Source organism: Crotalus tigris, unplaced genomic scaffold (genome assembly GCF_016545835.1).
Source record: "Crotalus tigris isolate CLP2741 ecotype Arizona unplaced genomic scaffold, ASM1654583v1 scf7180000019007.31208882:3723066, whole genome shotgun sequence".
In the NCBI taxonomy this organism is placed as follows: domain Eukaryota; kingdom Metazoa; phylum Chordata; class Lepidosauria; order Squamata; family Viperidae; genus Crotalus; species Crotalus tigris.
This window is the reverse complement of record NW_024097321.1, coordinates 1184338-1204698: the sequence shown is the minus strand read 5'-3', so window position 1 is coordinate 1204698 and position 20361 is coordinate 1184338. Positions and strand designations below refer to the sequence as shown.

The window sequence follows — 20361 nt, the reverse complement described above, 5'->3', positions numbered from 1 at the left end:
CCTTTTGCATATCCCCCCCCCGCCCAAAATAGCACTCCTGTTTGGTTCACTTTTGAGAACTCTCTGAATAGCATCATAAGAATCTTTCATCTGACTTTGATCAAACAGGATCGATAATAAATAACATGAATAAATAGTATAGTATTTACATGAATAAATAGTATAGTATTCACAGAGATTAATTTATTAATATTAATTTATATTATTTAAAGAGGAGAAGAAAGTAGAAATAATCCACTTGGAAATTAGAAATCAAGTTTTGGTTCTACCTGCTGCACAACTGGAAGGTTGTTTCAGGTCTTCCTTCTAATTCTGACTTTGTATGAATCAGTTCCCAAATACTGCTGTTTTCTGTTCCTGTGGGTAGAAAAAAAAAACTTTCTCACAAACATTTAACGATACCTACAAGTCTCCAGCCAAAGAATTTCATATATGAGAATTTAATTAGGGTTTCAAGTTCATCCAAGAGATGGTGTCAATGGCTTTTTCTTGCAACAAGACTTTTGCCAAAGATATTGTTTTGTTTCATAAATACTTTATCATTGTCTTCCAAAATTCAAAGAGAGGATATGGCTTTTCTGCTAAGTGCAGATAGTCCTGTGTTACAACCATTTGTTCAGCAACCATTCAAAGTTAAGGGAGCATTGAATGAAGAGACTTATGACTAGTCCTCAAAATGGCCAAGCACCGGGATCACGATCACGTGACCAGAGGGGTCCTGGAACAGCCAGAAATTTGAGGATTGTTGGTAAGTATCACTTGTTCAGCGTCATCATAATTTAAAACAGTCACTGAATGAGTAGTTGTTAACAGAGAACTATCTGTATAAGAAGAATTTTGAATTCTTCTTAAGATTAGTTAACTTTTCTTAAATTTAGAAGCATGAAACATTTGTGCATGCATGCAGTGAAGCACCGTATTTTGTGGTGTTTACCATTCTGTGATTAATTTATAACTGATCAAAGGCAAGAATGAAAAATACACATGCTTTAGCGTTTCAACAGCTATATTATTTGTTACTAGAAATAATTCATACTTCAAAGCATTGTTTTGACATTGTTTTAGGGAGTTCTTTTCACCAATCATTGTTTTGTCTACCTGCACTGGAGATTCACACAAACACATTTGGTGGTCGATCAGAAGAAACAAGGACAGATTGTTATTTAGTTTTAAAGAAAACTTTCCTGTAAAGTAAAGCTATGCTTTTCTTGTCTCCTTTTTGGAACTCTGACCGAGATTCTTTTTTGTTGATAAGACCATTTTCTTCAGTAGAATTCTGCTCACAGGATTCATGTTAATGAAAATTAGAATGTGATGGCTCTCAGCAATCCTTTCCTTTCTCCCTCTGCAGCCCCCCCACTACTGCCTTCCTCCGTGTTTCCGAAAATCACTCAACCCTGTAGGAGGTAGCATGGCCATGGGAAATTAGCAGGAAAGAGGAGCAATCAGCAAAGGTTGCCTTTTCTGCTCCATTTGCCATTTCATCACGGACCAGAAGCACCTTAGAGTGGAAAAAGCTTTTAGGTCAGCAGAGGAAGTAAGAATAGGCTTACTGCCTAATGTTCAAAAGTATTAAAAGTGCTTTAAACTACAGTGAATTCTTTCAGATTTGGCATTTAAAACTATTCCAATGTTATGGTGACCAAGCCTACTTGATACACTGAACTTTTCATCAGTTGCAATATTTATGAAGGAAGCAATGAAAAATTGAACAGAATATATTCATGGTTGACAAACTTTCAAAATGATAAAAATAGAGACTGTTTAAAAATTATATGTTTGGTAAAATCAAGTCACCTGCTGTATTACCCAGTCGAACCTGAAGAGCGGATAAAGGAATCAGCCAACGAAACTTAAACAAATCCAGATCATTCTGATTGTTACGGACATTACCTGACTTTTTAAAAGAAATACAAAAAAGAGAGGACAATTAAAAATATTATCCCCAAAACTCCTTGTTGTTCAATCTAAGAATGTTGCTTTTCACTCTTATTTTTTTTAAAAAATGTGATCAATACTAAACACATTTAAAACATTAAAACAATTTTATACTGTACAGAAAATTTCAAAATCCTAGCTCCTACTTTTTTATGTGTGGTTCATTTATGCTTGAAAGTGAGCTTTCCATAATATAGAGTGGAAAACTTGCCTGATTTATATTACCCAATTACTAAAAGCATAGCTTATGTATGCTTTTGCAAACTGTTTCATGTTCAGCTCGAATAATCATTTTAAATCTGAACGTCTTAGGCTTTTAAAGATTTATTCCTTTATTTTAGCAAATTATTTCTTCTGATAATTGATGTCTAGAGTATTTATATCCCTAAAATTTGTGCTCTTTTTATTCAGTAACTTTTAATTCCAACTGTATACTTACAACCACTCGTGATTTATTAGTAATCTAAATACTTACCAATTTCTTTTTCAATTTGCAGTTCTCTTTATACACTAAGATGACCGCCCGTTTGAAAACTAAGAAAGAGAAGATAGCTTTTATTGATATACTACTGTACATTTCAGTACATGTTAAATTACTTTTTAAAATTCAACAGGAACTGACACTGTCTATCACAAATGCCATTTTGATTAGTACTCCACTGTTTGATCAAGGTCTTGGGACAAATTCTTGAATCTGCCAGTTAACTACATTCTTCCTGAGAATATTATCACATGCTCTTCAAGCTGCATGTTGAAATAGGATACAAACTATGAATAGGATTGTGCAAATGCAGTACAGATTAAAATAAAATATTAAAATCAGTTTTAACAGTAAGAATTATACATGTATGAGAAACATTGGGTTTTTTTTCCTGTAATACTAAAAACAAAGTGAGAGCACAAACAACAATTTTGCCATATGTATAACAACTATCTGCTCTATAACAATATGTAAGTGTTCAATATATACTACATACAATAAATAACATTCAATTGCATAAGACCAACAGGAGGCTTAATAGCTGCTAAGAAAAGCTATGTGACATTCATTCTAATGTTTAGAATTTTCTTTCCACATGACATTGCTAAAAGCATCTACGTTGGTACCTTCCAAATACTATAGCCTATGAGTGGCCACCACAGTGCAACATCACCAAGTCCTGCTGAACAAGTGAACAAAATTCCCAGGAGTGAATAGATCCATTTGCTTAACTTTGGATTTTATCTAATATATAGCATCTATGTATACTGCTTCTTGAAATGCTTAATAGGGTTGCTAAAAGAATAACATTTTGAAAAACATCAAAAAACATGTAAGTGACCACGGCTGCCAGGGATTTAATTTTGACTCCAAGCAGTCCCTATCACAGATCAGAATTACCTATATCCATCCAGGTAGCCCTGCAGTTGGAATACCTAAACCCAGCAATTGATCTATTCTGCATACCTAAATCTTAGAAATGCAGCAGCTGAAAAAAAAAAAATCCCTTCCATTACTGAACTAATCTTCAAAGTCTAAGGGCACGAAGCTCACCTCCCAAATCCTGACTGCCATGGTAATTAAACCACGTCTACTGCTGCCTTTCTGGCCAATGGGAAAAAGTTAATGGTATTATGAATTCTTATGGTACTTTCCTAAAGCAAGGTCTTACAGGATACTAGACAGCAGGCTTTAGACCAGGCCTAGTCTTCCCCAAATGGCAATGCTTTAATTCTCTGGTGAGATGAAAATTCTCAGAATCACCAATGCAAATCTGAGCAAATTAGTGACTGGCTGTGTTAAGCCTATCATACATATAGATCCTAGGACAGCCTAAGTTTCCAAATTTTTTTTTGGGGGGGGGGTGTAAATAGAACTGGTATTGATCACTCACCAAATACTGTGAGCTCCAACTCTTTTCTTGTTTTGCTCAACAATGTGAATGGATTCAGCCATGAAACAGTAGAGTGCAAAAGAAGTTCTCCCATGGAAAGTTCTGTGACCTAAAAAAGAAAAAAAGAGTGAAGACGATTTCCTCAATAGATCAACATTATACCAAAAGTTCACTGCAAAATACCCACTGATTTTAGAAAGAGGTAAATTCACCGGTCCAATGATTTCCAAAAAATGTCAGCAATTAATGCGAAAGGCTTGATAGTGATAGGTATATCGTTTTACATACAATTCTACTTTTAAGGCAGCAAACTTTGAAGAGGCATTCTTTTTAACATATCTTGGACTCCAGTTACTGCAGCAACCTGAAATCTTATTGAGTGCAGTGAGATTTACTACTAGAGGGATATGTATATGGATATGATTGTAGTTTAAAGAATTTGCCTTCAGAACAATGATGGGTGATCTACACTTCATAAGCACTAATTAAAAGCTAGGATGTTATCTGTTTGTATATTTAATGGTACTGTATAACATAGATTGCAATACAGAGAAGATAACAGACATTAATACCCAAGTTCAGCAACTGAACTAAGATGCTGCTATCTCTTTTTTTCCTGTTGGTAGTTTTAAAGTAAAGATAAAATTGTTCTCAAGTCAAGCTTGGCTCTGATAACAATCCAGACTATTTTCTTGACAGAATAACAAATGTCTGCCACTGCCTTCCTTTCAAGCAATTGTTCTGAACTTCCAATCTAAACTGAAAAAAAAAAAAATCTAATACCTGTCTAAATCCATGTGTAGTTTTATTGTTCTGCCAGAACTAAGACCAATGGATGACTATCTGAATAAAACTTAAAAATAGAATTCAACTTCCTTACCTCTTTCTCTGTTCCACTCTGGTCTGCAACTAGTTGGTCAAACACTGCACCATAATCCTCATAAATCTTTTGCATTTCATTGATGTGACTGGCCACCTTTTCCATTGCCTTCAGCGCTTCTGCAATTTTGAAGACAAGACTGTGATTTTGCAGATATTTACATCTAACTTACCTGCCTTAAGATCTCATGCCAATGAAATATAGATGTTACATTAAGTCTTGCCCTCATATATGGGGTTTTATAGGATTTCACCCTTCTTAGCAGGGAGAGAACTTTCTATTTTTACATAAAATCCTGTGGTGTTTTTGATTACTTTGACCACCAGGAGGCACTGGGACTTGTCAGACATAAGTAGCCAGACCTTATTCTAATTAGGTCAAACCTACCAGGAATTGAACTCTTGGGCCCTCACGCTTGGATGATGATATACAGAGCATTAGCATTAGGAAATCCAGGTCCTTGCAGTCAACAGTCTGCAGCTTCCCTTAAGATTTCAGACTACACAGGATATATACTGTGTAAAAACAAGGATTCTATCCACCCACCCATCTCCCTGCAAGAATGGTCATAGTGGAAGTCATATAAAGAAAAGGGCATAACATCTCCTTCTGAGACCTTAAGAGAAAATGGGCTCTATATTCTATTCTGACAGTCTCTGTAATCCCTTCCTACAAATGGCTGAGCACCATAACCCATATAGCTTCTAAAGCTAATGCACTGCATATAAACATCCAAGTACAAAGGGTCCATAAGTTCAATCCTAGTAGAAGGTTTGAGCCCCATAACCATTAACCTCCAGTTAATGATGAAACTAATAAGATGGTATCTTCTGATGGGAAGGGCATCTAATTAGTTAAAACCTAGGCCAGTGGTGGCGAACCTATGGCACGGGTGCCAGAGGCAGCACTCAGAGCCCTCTGTGGGCACACATGCCATTGCCCCAGCCTTGCCTCCCTGCGACCCCCTCCCCTCCAGCAGCCGCCCTGAAGGAGAGTCGCCCTCGAGCGTGGCCCACATGGAGCAGTGCCGCCAAGGACATGACAGCCAGGCAGCTTAGACAAGACTTTGCCCTCACACCCCATCATGCAATTGATGCTGCAGGGCAAGGGCAGAGGGTGTGGCCACCATAGTGCTGCTGGGCTTCCTGGGCGATCTGTGGCGTGCCCTGGAAGCAGTGAGTGGTCCTGTGGGGGGGGGCAGGGGATGGGGGAGCAAAGTGGGGGCAGGGCAGAAGGGTGGAGAGGGGCAGGACCAGTTTTTGGGCACTCGGTCTCTAAAAGGTTCGCCATCACCTGACCTAGGCATTCACTAGCAAAAAGAAATATTGTTGACAATACCCAGAACAGCCAAATCTACCCCAGTAGTTCACAGGTCATGGGCAAGTTCATTCACTCTGACTGGGTTCATAAATCATCAGAAGTCTAATCACAAATAATCATTAGAAGAGACAGCATACAATGAAAGGCTATAATTCGCCAGACCACAGTCTGAGCTGTCAGAGTATCCCGAGATCAATAGCAAATTATCGCAAAGTTCATTCCTTCCATTTTTAAACAGGAACAAAATGAAACTTTTAACTCATTTTCCCCTGTGATTTCTCTGAGCAAATTTAATCAAGAATTTCCCAGACCTACCTACCTATCTACACACATCCTTACCCTAACCCAAACCCATCTATGGTTTAATGACTAGTTTCACTACAATAACTGGTAAAAACCAGCTTCACGACCATAATGATTGATTTCATTTATCGCATTAAGCAAAACCAAAAAGGAGCCCCACATTACTGCTTACTGTGCTGTGTGTTCTACAATATGGTGTCACAATAAGTCATTGTTAAATTGTCCAGACTGGGAAAAGTCTGGCCTCCTAGACATACAGCCTGGCCCTCTCTAGAATGGCTATAAAGAGATTTGACAGTAGCTTTTTTAAATTAAATCTTAATTAAGCCCTTGGATAATGCAACAAGTTGCTTATTAGTCTAAAGCATGGTTCTCAACCTTTCTAATGCCGCGACCCCATAATACAGTTCCCCATGTTGTGGTGACCCCCAACCATTTATACATCACCGGGTGCCAGGGGCGTGGCCAAAGAAAAGGGGAAAAAATGGCGGACAGCCTTGTTTGGCGACCCCCGTGAAATGGTCATTTGACCCCAAATGGGGTCCCGACCCACAGGTTGAGAACCACTGGTCTAAAGCAACCCAATGCGCAAGACTCAAAGAAAGCAAGACTCTTAGCTGAGTGTGAAGCTCAAATACAGACACGGAGAAAAAACTGCATAATAAATTCTCCTTTGGACAGCTCAGTGCTAAATCCATGTCTCAATTTTCAAATACTAATTTAAATATAAACCAAAACTTTTAAATGTTGGGGAAGTACCTGTGAGATGGTAGTGCTCCTCGCTTTCTACGTCAGTCAAAGAGACTAGTTCTTTCAAAAGCAAAGGGTATTTCAGCACTCTCTGAACAGGTTTGATAAGAAAAGACTCCAAAGTGGAAGAATGCTGTTTAGTGGGGTTGCGTGCATCCAGAAAAGCCTTGAAGGTGTTATCAGTTTTGGCTAAAGGAAAAAATTGGAACAAAGCAGTTATAGATACTATTAATAATATACAATTATCTTGCAATAGTTAAAGCCTAACTGCTCTTTATTCAAATATTAGGGCCGTTAACAAAATAAGGTCAAGGATGTTAATATAATCCTAAAACCAATAAAACCAAACAAAACACAACAGACAAATTAAGACAAACTATCCAACCAAAGTAACAAGACAAATAATGTTAATCTGGCACTGAAAAATATTAAAATTGTCATCAGTCGTAATAGCTTCCCCAAATGAACAGGATTAATCAAAAAGCTCCCTTGGATATGATGATTTAATTACCACTATAATTTTTAAAAATTTATTGCCAACATCTCATTTCTGGCAGATTAAAGAACATTTAGTTCTGAAGTATCCAATATAATATTTGAAGATACCACTATGTCAGCAGACAACTTTTTTATACTCTCCAAGCTCCTCACTTCCTGTGACTTTTTATATTAAAAAAAGTGAGACTTTAATAAATAAGAGAGAAACATCAAAACATAACACCAGATTCCAATATCATTTCCAAGAATGTTCCCGAGTTCCCCAAAGAATGCCAAGATACTAAAACCCATAGCTGGTTCCATTCCAGGAGCTTGGATGTTCTACTACTATCAGAAACAACAACAACTACTACTACTACTACCAGAAACAGGAGGAATATGAGTAAGGACAGTAGAGTGTATTTTGTTACACTGGGGTGGGAAGGGATAGGAAAGCATTCTGGTTAATCAGTGCATATTCCCCAGGGTGAATACAGTGGAATTTAAAAGGTTGCAAGTCACAAAGAATGAATTTTATACTATTGGAAACCAATGAAGATGTATTACCTGAGCAAAGCCAATCCACAGAGACCTCCAATAATACCTGCCAGGCTAGTTGATATAACATTAAAAAAATTCTTATAATTTAAGTTGCTGAATTAAAAGAGAACTGGCATGCTGGAAAGTTGTTGGCTCAACCATATCTATGTTATCTAGACCTTAGTGACTTAATTAGAGCATGCTATTAGTGGGTGCCTGCAACCTAGCGTGTTGATTTGATGAAGGAAAGAATGAAATAATACAGAATAATAGTAAGTCATAGTTGAATGCATCCTCCACATTTTGTCTTCAGGAAAAAAGGGGTCTCCTGAATAAAGTGTCCCCCTCTGGCCAATATTTTGTGAGATCACACGCTTTCACAACTCCAAACATGTCTATGAATCCAGAAGTAAACCACTCAATACTTACAGCACAGTGTGTATCTTTGCTATTCTACTTGTCTTGATATTTGCATTAAGTAGTACTGTTAGCCTACAATTATTGGGAATGATTCTATTATATTTTTAAACCAACACTAGAAATGAAAATTATTACTTTAATTTATAGAAAGTCCTCCACTTGCAAACATTCTTTTAGTGACCATTCAAAGTTACAATGGTACTGAAAAATGTGATTTGTGACAAGTTCTCACACTTAACAATCATAGCTGCATTCCCATGCTCCAGTTATGACTTTCCAGATGGCTTTCAGCAAGCAAAATCAAGAGGGGGAAACCAGATTTGCAAAAAATGTTTGTAAAATTGGACACAATCCATTTAACAAGCACCTTTGCTTAGCGGTGGTCCAAATTGCGATTTTAAGTCGGAGACTATTATTTCTATCTTTCCAGTCTCTGCATGATTCTCCTGTAATCACTGATCAGATCTGCTTAGCTTTGATAAAAATGCTGCGTATCACATGATTTTGCAGCATGGTTGACCGTGATGCCTTTTCTTTGGACATAACAGATACTAAGTAGCAATTTAAAGTGTTAAAAATTACTTATTTCAATGAATAAACAGGAGCAGACTAAAAAAATTAGTTTGTAATTTTCCATTTCAATCTATAATTATGCCCTTATAGAAGAGGCTACTATATTTCACCACAATCTGTTCTCCAGAAGAAATGTTGCTTTAAGGAAAAAGCTGAGGTTACTGTGAATAATGGCCCTATTAGCTGTTTAAGCAGGTTGGTATTATATAGATATATATATATGTAGATATTATGCGCCCACATACCCACACATGCATCTATATGCTTACCTTTTAAATAAAAATATATTACGCAAGGCCAGTTATACTAATTAAAAACATAATGATTAGTCATATGTAAAAGCTATAATTATCATCATTAATTAAAATACAAAAGTGTCAGCAATTAGTTCCAGAACATATAACTCATCAATGAAGAATTTCTCTAACCACACAGAATATTCTGTCCAATTCTTGCAGGGGGAAAACATTACGGAAATGCAAGTTTATTCACAATGGATTTGGCAAAATAATTTTTTTCTTCAAGGTTCCAGGTTACACATGCTGTTACATTTAAGATTCCCCCCCCCTTTCTTTTTCTTTTTCTTTTAAAAAAAGCCTGTTTTAATGATTAGCATTGGATCTACTCTATTTTCAAGTAAAAAAAAAAAACCTACCCCAACGCACACATCCCAGCAATTACATAAGAAGACAGACAAAGTTATAGTCCTAAGTGTTGTGCTTAGAAATGTCAAAAACAGAGACAGTTTTCAAACCCTTTAGGATTATCAGAAGACCAACTGCAAAATTTAAGAAATGCTTTTCATATGCACATCTTTTAAAAACAACAACTGGATTATTTTGCCTCATTTCTATCATATGCTTAGTTTACCTCAGGGAGATAATTACCTCTTTCCAGAACTTTCTGGACTTTGATGTGGTTTGCACAGAACCCACTGTATAATTTGAAGTGATCAGCATAATAGAGGAAAGAGCCTCCCAAGGAGAACAGCAGTTTCTGAAATGAAGTAGATGAGAAACTTATTATAGGGATGCCTATTATCTTTGCCTTTATCTTGTGGTTAAGAAAAGGCTAACAATACTCTTCAAAAAGTCATTCATTAATTTCATAATACTAAACTTTCAACGTGCAGAGCGACCATGACAAATAATTGCAAGAAACCGTTCAAAACCAAGGCAGATGAGATGGAATTTGTCCACATCCCCAGGAGGGAGAAAGGGAGGGAGGGATTTCCAGAGGAGCAAAACACAGAGCAGTTTCGATACTCTTGTGTTGGAGAAAGAGAGTTAAGACAGCTCCTCCCTAGTGGTTCCCAGAGTCTATGTTTTATACAGGTAGTCCTCAACTTACGACCACAATTGAGCCCAAAATTTCTGTTGCTAAGCGAGATCATTTTTAAGTGAATTTTGCCCCATTTTACGACCTTTCTTGCAACAGTTGTTAAGTGAATCACTGCGGTTGTTGTAGTAGCACGGTTGTTAAGTGAGTCTGATTTTGCTTGTCAGAAGGTTGCAAATGGTGATCACATGGCCCCATAAAACTGCCATTTTGATCACGTGACCAGGGAAATGTTGCAATAGTCATTAGAGTGAAAAACAGTCATAAGTCACTTTCTTCAGTGCTGTTGTAATTCTGAACAGTCACTAAATGAACTACTGTAAATCGAGGACTACCTATAGTGTAAGTAGTCTGCTTTAGTTTGGCAAGATTTCTGTCTACAGGTGAGAAAAAAATAAAGAAAATGGCTTAGAAGAGTCTCAATGTTTCTTTCTTGGTTTTTGGACCCTGATAGCTGAGTAATAGTAAATAGAAAACTACATGAAATCCATTAAAATAAAGGAGCATTATGAATATTTTTCCTCTATTTTACACTTTACTTCTACCTTTGCCCTGCTTTGCATTCCTGATGATTTTTTCATCAAAACTTTTGTAATCCTGATTGATTGTAACTTGTGTTATAATTGCTTTTTATTATATAATTGATCTTGCTATTTATGAGTATGAGTATATCTTGTCTTTCTAGTGGTTTCAAGTTAGTGACATGTATTAAACATAAATCAACAGAACAAATTAGGTAATGAATGTAAGATTTGCATGAAACAAAAGCAAACAAATATGATGTAAAGTGATTCATTGAAAACATGAATCATTTCAATTATGCCCCTCTGTGACAAGTATTTCTTCTCTTGAATGCAATGCTTATTTACTACAGGTGTTTAATTCATTGCTAGAATTGGATTAAAAAGAAGCTATGAAAGCAGATGGCAAAACTTGTCATACGCCAGAAAAAACTGATGTGAAGTTAAATGCATTAAAAAAGTGACAAAAGAATATTCTGAATAAAGTTATTTTATTATTCTGGAAATAATAAACAGTTATTTTTATTGCATTATTTTACAGTTCACACTTTTAACAATTAACTACACAAAACTCTTGGGCTAAATGCAAGAATGAGAGAGCAATAGGAATGACAGAAATTAATTCTATCTAGCAGGAAAGTTTAGTAAGAGATCACAAATTTAAAATAATTTATCAGTCGAGGTTTAGATATAAATAGTAGACATGACAGTGGTAACAAAACAAAGGAAAATATTTTAATAATTACAATTAGGATTCATCCAGAAAACTATAACAGTTTAGGTTTGATGTACAGTGTGCACATGCACTCTGATTTATGGATCTGAAAGTAATTTGGGAACTTCCATAATGACTACAAATAGACCAGAGTTAAGGCCAGCAATTTAGTAATTAAGCTAAGTATGCTTATGATCTTACTTTGCTTTACAAAGGTTATAAATGCAAGAATTTGTCCTAAAGGTTTTTTTTTCATAATATTAATAACTGCAAATAGTTGCTAAATGCAGCAGTCACTAAATAAAGAGTACCTTAACAGGTAATTTTCAAGATTTTATATGATTGACTAATTGATGTAATTTTCCTACAGGCTAGATTCTTCTATATCTTAGCAATACAGAGAGAAGGAATAATAAAAAAAAACCTCACTATGAATCACATCATGATCTATGACCCTATAGACCAGTGGTTCTCAACCTTTTTAATGCCGCGACCCCCAACTGGTCGTAAGTCGAGGACTACTCAACCGGTCATAAGTCGAGGACTACTCAACTGGTGCAGCACCGTTTGCAGAATGGGACTTTTGGCGGGCTCAGCAGGGCAGAGACAGCCTGGACAATTCCTATTGGCTTTTGAAAGCCAATAGAATTAGACTCTATTCAAGAGAGTCTATTCTATTGGCTTTCAAAAGCCAATAGAATACAAGGGAGTAGCACAGCTAAGGAAAAGGGGGAAAAAATGGCGGATTGCGTTGTTTGGCGACCCCCAATGGTCATTCGACCCCAAATGGGGTCCCGACCCACAGGTTAAGAACCACTGCTATAGACAATGGGAAAATTAGAGAAGGAATTCTGAAGTTAACTCTGATAATTTGCAATTTCTTTTTAATATTGCAAGCAACTTAAGTCTTTAATCAATCAACAGAAAATGTGCGATCATCATTTTCAATTCCTAGTGAAATTTTTCTCCATAAAAAAGAATAAAGAAATTAACTACACTGTAAAAGGTAACTTTCCATATTTTGCATAGTTCAAAAATATATGCTTATTGAGCAAATACAATTCTTGCTGCTGTTAATACATGTAACATTAAATATACACTTTCTTTATCATATTTCCATGATAGTATACCTAATAAAAATAATTCTGGTTTAAAATCTATATCTTTTCTTACCATTTTTTCTAGCCAAGTATGTATTTTTGTCCATTTATTTTTTTTTAACTTTAGGGCATGTCCACCAAAGATGGTAGTACATGCCTGGTTTTTGATTGCACTTCCTACAGTTACTAGACATATTTTTAAACATTTTTGCTAATCTCGCAGTTGGTAAGTACCATCTATAAAACATTTTATATAAATTTGCTCAGGATTGGAAAAATAAGGAAACACCATCCAAAGAAGAGATAATTAAGAAAATATTGGACTGTGCAGAAATGGACAGGTTTACGTTGAAAATTAAGGAAAAGGGAGACACAGAATATTTTCAAGTATGGGATGTATTTTATCAATGGTTGGGAAAACGGGGTAGAGACAAGGAATTTAATATGTATTGTTAAGTAAAACAAATGGAGCTGTCACTGGGAGAACAACCAAAGTTGGGGGCAAGTTCTACAGACCAGCAAAGACCCTTGAGCTTCCACTTGACTATTAGAATATAGGCAAAAGTCAACAACAGCCCAGAGTTTTTTGCTCCATAAACTAAATTTCCTTGATTCTCCTTCATTGTTTCCCTCCACCCTGCAGAAAAGATCTGGAGACATTTCTGTGAAATGTGAGGGATTTTAGGGTCAGAAGTCTCTAAAATATTAGAGGTAAACACAGAGATTCATTTATTTGATATAAACTTCTTCTCACTCATGCAGCTAGTGTGATTGTACAAACTAATTGACTCAGCTAGTCACTTCTGGGATTCTCAAACTGTTTACCTGACCTCAGCAGGGGCTTGGAAAAGGTATTTCAAAATTTATTCTGTAAGGGAAGGGGGGGGGGAATCTTCCTATAGAATGTAAGTGGTTTTTAGTTTTTCTGACTTAAAAAAAAATCTAACTGGAGAAAACAGAGAAAAAAGGAAATTAAAGGGGATAATTATCATGTTCCAAAAAGTAATAAATTGTATTTACCCGAAACTGAGAAGGGGTTTCAAGTGTGCTAAAATCACAGCAGGAGGAAATTCCATCTTCAAGGGTCTCTAAAAATACCTTCTGAAAATCCAGCATTTCTGGCAAGCTGCCAAATAAAGACTCCATCTGTATGGAAGTGGGGGAAAATAAACATTGAGAAGATAAGAATGTCCAAGAAAAGAATACCTAATGCAGTGTTTTTCAACCTTGACAATTTTAAAGCATGTGGACTTCAACTCCCAGAATTCCACAGCCAGCAATGCTAGCTGTGGAATTCTGGGAGTTGAAGTCCACATGCCTTAAAATTGTCAAGGTTGAGAAACACTGACCTAATGTTTAACTGTGTTAAGCTAGAGATAAACAAAGCGGTACATGACATTAATAAATGCAGAGGAACAAGATAATTTCTGAAATTTCTTAGAAACATCTTTGTTAGGGAGGATGGTCAACTTTTATCACCAAGGCACAACTAAATGCAGAAAAAAGGAACATGCTTTAAAATGTCTGATACAGTTGAAACGGTCATCCCCTCCATAAGGTCAGAGGTGATCTTACCTCATCTTGAGTAAGGAAAGTCTCACTCTGAAGAGGTTCCAAGTATAACTGAAAGAGGCAGCTCAGATCCTAGGGGGACACGAAACGTTAGATAAGATTTATGTGTTTTTAAAAACAACCTTTTTCTTAATATGCATATGAGGGTACAATGTAACTGTTAAGAGATAATGTTTTTTCACCTATATTTTGCTGTAACACTTCTAGGAAAAAAACTATTTATTGCTTATTTATTATATACTGTTTTAACTGTCAAAACAATAAGCATATTATAAAAAAGGCTTATTATACTATACTTAGTCTTCCAAAGTACACATTCATCTAATGCAGTGTTTCTCAACCTTGACAATTTTAAGGCATGTGGACTTCAACTCCCAGAATTCCACAGCCAGCAATGCTGGCTGTCCACATGCCTTAAAATTGTCAAGGTTGAGAAACACTGATCTAATGTGTATATGTATGATATTAAACAGCATTCCCAGGAGAGAAATCTTTTAGAAATACTTAACAAAAGGGGCTAAAGCCAAGATCAGATCTGGTGTTTGTTCTCCAGTTTCATTATGCTACATCTTCTCCCCTCAGATCTTGTTTGCACACATAGTCCTCAACCTATGACTGCAATTGAATCCAAAATCTCTGCTAAGAAAGACAGTTGTGAAGTGAGTTTTGCCCCATTTTATGACCTTTCTTGCCACAGTTGTGAAGCGAATCACTGCAATGAGTACGTAAGTAACAGGATTGCTAAGTGAATCTGGCTTCCCCATTTACTTTGATTGTGTGACGGTGGCAAAAGATGATCACTTGACCCCAGGACACTGCAACCGTCATAAATATGAGTCAGTTGCCAATCATCCAAATTTTGATCACAGGGAATGCTGAAATGATCATATGTATGAAAAACAGTCATACGTCACCTTTTTTTGGTGCCATTGTAACTTGGAATGGTCACTAAACGAATAATTGTAAGTCAAGGACCACCAGTATGTAATTCAGTTGTATAACTGTAACTTCTATCATCCCGAAGCTATATATTTGAAGGAGGATTGTATAACATTATGGAAACGTTATCTGTGGCTACTATTTCTTTTCTCAAAATGCTGGTGATATAACAGGAAGCAATCACAAAAATATGGGAGGAAATGAACAGTAAAGCATGCCTAATACCTTTACATAAGATTTCTCTGTGTCTACAAGTTCTTGGATGACCTTCCGGAGTCTGTCTGCATCTGTAAGTTGTCTTGCCAATGGCTTTAGAAGGGAAATATCTTTTAATCCTTCCATCCCATTCGCCTGAGTTTCATGGAAATGTGGACACAATGCTGCAATTTCCCTAGTGCTCTGCAGATTGAAAAGAGCAGAGTTTATTGTATTTTTCTTAAAACTGACTCCTCCATGATGGTTCAGTTGTGGATAGATTTGCAGATAATGGCTAGGATCGCAGCTGAAATCTATAATAGTACATATATTCTAATTTGTTATCTAAGCTCTTCATTCCAAAGAAATAAGATACATATATGCCTATGCTTTTCTTCCATTCAAGTGTATTCAATTCTTGGAAACTGCCTGGACAAGAAATTTGAATTTCTGGCAGTTGATTCAGAAGAAAATGGCAAAAACCAGGCACATTCTTAGCAAGTCATTCAACGTAACAAATAGGTAATTTTTGTTAATGGAGAGCCATCTACTTCTTTAAAATCATTAATCTAAAACCAATCACTGTGGAATTTGTCTGTGGAACAGATTTTCTAATTAAAAGCCATCTTTCATTTTACATTCATAATGTAACATGAGTGAGATTTCTGCCAAACAGCTCCATAATGCAGAACGGGGAAGGATTTAGGATTTAATAAAAGCTAAAACTAAAGGCAGCCCATTTGTAAGGTGATACTCATTGCTGTAATGTTTTGAAAAGCTATAGAAAAAAAAGGCCAGTAGAAAGCATGATAACTAGATGTTATTACTAATGAGACTAGCAAGAACAATCTGTTAAGAGCTCAAAACACCCAACTGGGTAACTACTGCAATGATCATTTATGGATACACAGACTCAGTTTACAACTGTTCACACACGTGTGTGTGTGGGGGGGGGGATCCTTAAATTCTTCTCTCTCTTTTTCTTAGATCCTCCTCTCTCTATATTCCTCATACTTCTTAGTTTGACTTTGAATTTTACTACACAATGTTTGAAATTCCCCCGGAAAAAGATGACAGAGACTTCTTGCTTTCTTCTTTTCCCCAACGCTGAATTCTCACCTCTACTTTTACTTTCTTTGAAGGCAGACACGGTAGCAAGACTCCAAAGTCTTCTTCCAGCTTAAGTAAAAATTACCCAGTAGAATCAAGGGGGTCTAAGCCCTCATGGCAGAATGGCAGTTTAAGCCAGTAAATGATTTTGCTTGTTCGCATACGTGCTGCTACTGAAATAGATCTTGCCTCCAAACACTGGGAACACAATGACAGATCCCAAAGATAGCAGGCTGAATTGTCTCCAGGATGGAGAAGTTCTTGGACATGCATCATATAATAGCTCAGCAATTGCTTTGCCTTAGCAGGCCTTATTCATAGAGGGAGCGTACAAATTTCTGTTTAAAAAGAAAAGGTTGGGAATTGCAGACCCAGACCTCTAAACAGATTTTATACAGTCTGAGTCCTCCAGAAGACTGGAAAACATCCAATATCTGTGCATCTTAATCTACTTTTTTTATGTTCACCAGTCCACAACTTTGCTTTGTTAAACGTTTATAGAAAACCATGATTTTTGTCTTGCAACAACTGATGCTAAGAGACAAAGGGCTCTTCTTAGACCTACAGTGGTCAATGAAAGAACAGCTGGATCGTCAGAGCGTACCCATATGGGAAATTGCCTGTTGACCACTGTTGGAGGATAAAGCTGTGGTCAAAGAACAGTTGGACCAACGAATTAATGCAGACTTTAAACAGGAAGCAAATTAATATGTAGTCTGCTTCATTCCTTGGTTTGAAGACACTGTGCATTGTACACTGAATCCTCAGGTAAGTATTTTCATATAGAAGCTGGATTTTATTCTCTGAATAACATTATTCCCTGAATAAAGAATGCCCTACTTTCTGCATAAGCTGTCCCTTGGAACTTGAAAGGGTGATTTGAAATAGATGAAAGCAGCATAAAGGGTTCTTCAAGGTATAGTTCTCAGCTAGATGTTCTAAAATTAGGCCCTAATAACTATATAACAACTAACTCTAAATCTAGCCTACTTTTCCAAGTCTTCCAACAGAGATGCCTTACATAAAGCTTATAGGTTATACTAAACAGGCTGACAGATCCATCATTTCACAGGTATGCCCCAACTCTTTTTTAATACAGTGAAACAATCACCAGAAGTCTTTAGAGAATAAGCAGCACAAATAATAGCACTGCAAAAACCAACCCCACCCAATCAATGTTATTTTTTTTTTTAATCAACTCCAGGAGAATCCCCTAAATTGAAATAGAAATATTGCAACACAGCAAATTACTTTTATATATCAAATCCCTCAGCAAGGTTTTCAACTAAAAACCTTGTTAAAATTATAGTACAAACAAAGCCATCAGATCAGATAATATTACATAAAGCGCTTGATGCCCTGAAGACCCAAAGCAATTTTCAGTGACACTGACACACTATTAAATGATCTGAATGCTAAAGCGTATTATTTTTTTAAAAATGACACCACTCCAGAAAGCAGAATGCCAGGCGTTTTACACATTTCAGTACCCTATTTATAAAATTGTACATGACCTTTATTTGAATATCCTAGTTATAACTGCATCATAGAAAATTGTATCCAAACTGATAAGTTCATGCTGGAAAGGGTGTTCCCTTATATTCTGCTGAGTTTTGTCCAAAACTCTTCGTATAAAACAGTAGATAATTTGGAATTTTTAGAGAAATCTTTCTGAACCTCCCGTTCTTCACATGTATTAGACTTTCCTGCAGGGGAATTAAGGAAGTACTGTAGATCCAACACATCTCTTGAAAACCAGTTTGAGGAAATAATTTCACATTCAGATATGTGTTTCTGAACATTACATTAAGTGATGAAGGAAGAAATGCATGGCATTATTTATGTAAAATATATAACTCTAATCTTTTCCCAGGTCCTGTAAAAAAGTACTTTCAATCCACATGATTAGTTGACAGCATACATAGTAAAAAACATGATTGTGTTTTAATAGCTGAAGCTTTTCTGTATAGGGTGATTTTAACTCAACTCAGCAAAAGACAATCTTCAAGAGCAGGATAAGCAGTAACAAGAAAATAAACTTTTTTTGCTATAAGTTATGTGCTGTTCTACAGCAACAACATGTTAATTCTTCAAAATCAGAGCTTTCCATGTGGGTGGAAGCATGGTGTTTTTCAAGGATGTCAGTTCACAGATTCTGCTATAAATTACCAATTGTGTAGTAGGAAAGACATCTCCAATTTTTTTTAAAAAGAGCTATTCGATTAAATTAGTTGGCATTCATATATAATTTAATAAACAAAATTCTTCAACAATCCTTAATTAAACCAACCCTCCTTATTTCCGTTTGGTACACTAAAAAAAAAAAAGGAATGCAAAATATATAGCTCTCTCAAGAGATCTTTAAAAAAAGACTCCCACACCATTACACCATGACTGAAAAAGGCTGCTTAGCTCTCAAGTCAACAATACTTTCGTCCTTACTTCTGGTTCCACATTGAAGGAAAAATGGAATTCAACAGATTTAACAACTTCATGAATTGCAAGATGGCCATATGGCAGCTGGCACAAACTCTCAGTTAGCAAAATCAAAGCATGGTTTTAAATATTTCAAAGATCATATCTGCTCCTGCAACTTCCCACGTTTGTCAAATTAGAGGGAAAATACTGGTTGTGTTATTCAAGAGGATTTCTCATCAATTAGACCTAAGATAAATAGCTTGTAACGTGCTATGTAAATTAAATGTACAATAATTAATTGTGATCGGTTAGGTCTTGGTTCATAAGTGTGATTTACTTTTATTTGATTTCTATAGCCGCCCATCTCAGCAAACGACTCCGAGCAGCTCACAATTCAAAAACATATATTACAATTAAAATCTTAAAAACAATAAAATTTTAAAATAAAAATAGTAAAAACTATTAACACAATAAAAACATTAAAATATCTAATTTGAATATACACAAAGCAAGACATCTGGCCTGTTAACAATATAGTCAGGAGGCTAGCCTCAGGAGCATAGCCAGCCCTTTAAAGCTTTATGGAAGGCTAACAGGTTGGGGCTATTCTAATAGCAAAGGCCATTCCTTTGTGAATCCAAACATCATCTACCTAGGCATCTGCAGGGGAGAAAAAGTAGACAAACCCTATGACTTACATCAGGGGTCTTCAAACTTGGCAACTTTAAGACTTGTGGACTTCAACTCCCATAATTCCTCAGCCAGCTGGCTGAGGAATTCTGGAATTTGAAGTCCACTAGTCTTAAAGTTGCCAAGTTTGAAGATCCCTGGCTTACATATTTGTATCTGACATTGCATAGGTATAAAATGCCAAGATTTGTCTTGTGATATCCTAGCACATGTTTCATCATTTCTTCATCATTGTGATTTATACTAAATATCATGATAAACTGCTTCCCACTGTGGTCACAAACATTTCCAAGGAGGTTTCAGCAACCACATGTAGACTTATTATTTCTGATTCCAGTCAGTACAATCTCTAATTTAAAGAAAGTGCCAAGCCATAGATTATGGAATCATGGATATGAATAAATGGGCTGGGGTTATAATCACAAACACCATAATATAATGACTAGGCCAACATCAAAATCAACTAATACACATTGTGATAAACTACTGTGAGAATCCAGCCTATCTATATGGATTTCCATAAAGCTTTTGGGAAGCTTTAAATGCAGTGATCTTGTAAATGTTTACAGAGTCATGTGTAGCTTATAAAGTCAAGTCCTAGGGAATGGTTACATTCTCATCAAAGAGAAAAATAAGAATTGATACTTCTCACTATATCCCTCTAAAACAGTGTTTCCCAAACTTGACA

The 20361-nt window shown here is 36.1% G+C and overlaps 1 protein-coding gene across 5 annotated transcripts in view; it reads right to left on the bottom strand.

Annotated features, from left to right (window-relative positions):
• The window catches only part of TIAM2 (TIAM Rac1 associated GEF 2), a 145588-nt gene that overhangs the window by 3337 nt on the left and 121890 nt on the right, over positions 1-20361 (bottom strand). For all 5 annotated transcript variants that reach the window (XM_039358225.1, XM_039358224.1, XM_039358227.1 and 2 more), the window contains 10 exons: positions 15486-15659; positions 14325-14393; positions 13770-13895; positions 9963-10071; positions 7075-7254; positions 4693-4811; positions 3813-3921; positions 2414-2472; positions 1798-1897; positions 270-357 (listed from right to left, as the gene is read on the bottom strand). In XM_039358225.1, the coding sequence (XP_039214159.1) occupies positions 270-357; positions 1798-1897; positions 2414-2472; positions 3813-3921; positions 4693-4811; positions 7075-7254; positions 9963-10071; positions 13770-13895; positions 14325-14393; positions 15486-15659 (1133 nt within the window). The remainder of the gene's footprint in view (positions 1-269; positions 358-1797; positions 1898-2413; positions 2473-3812; positions 3922-4692; positions 4812-7074; positions 7255-9962; positions 10072-13769; positions 13896-14324; positions 14394-15485; positions 15660-20361) is intronic.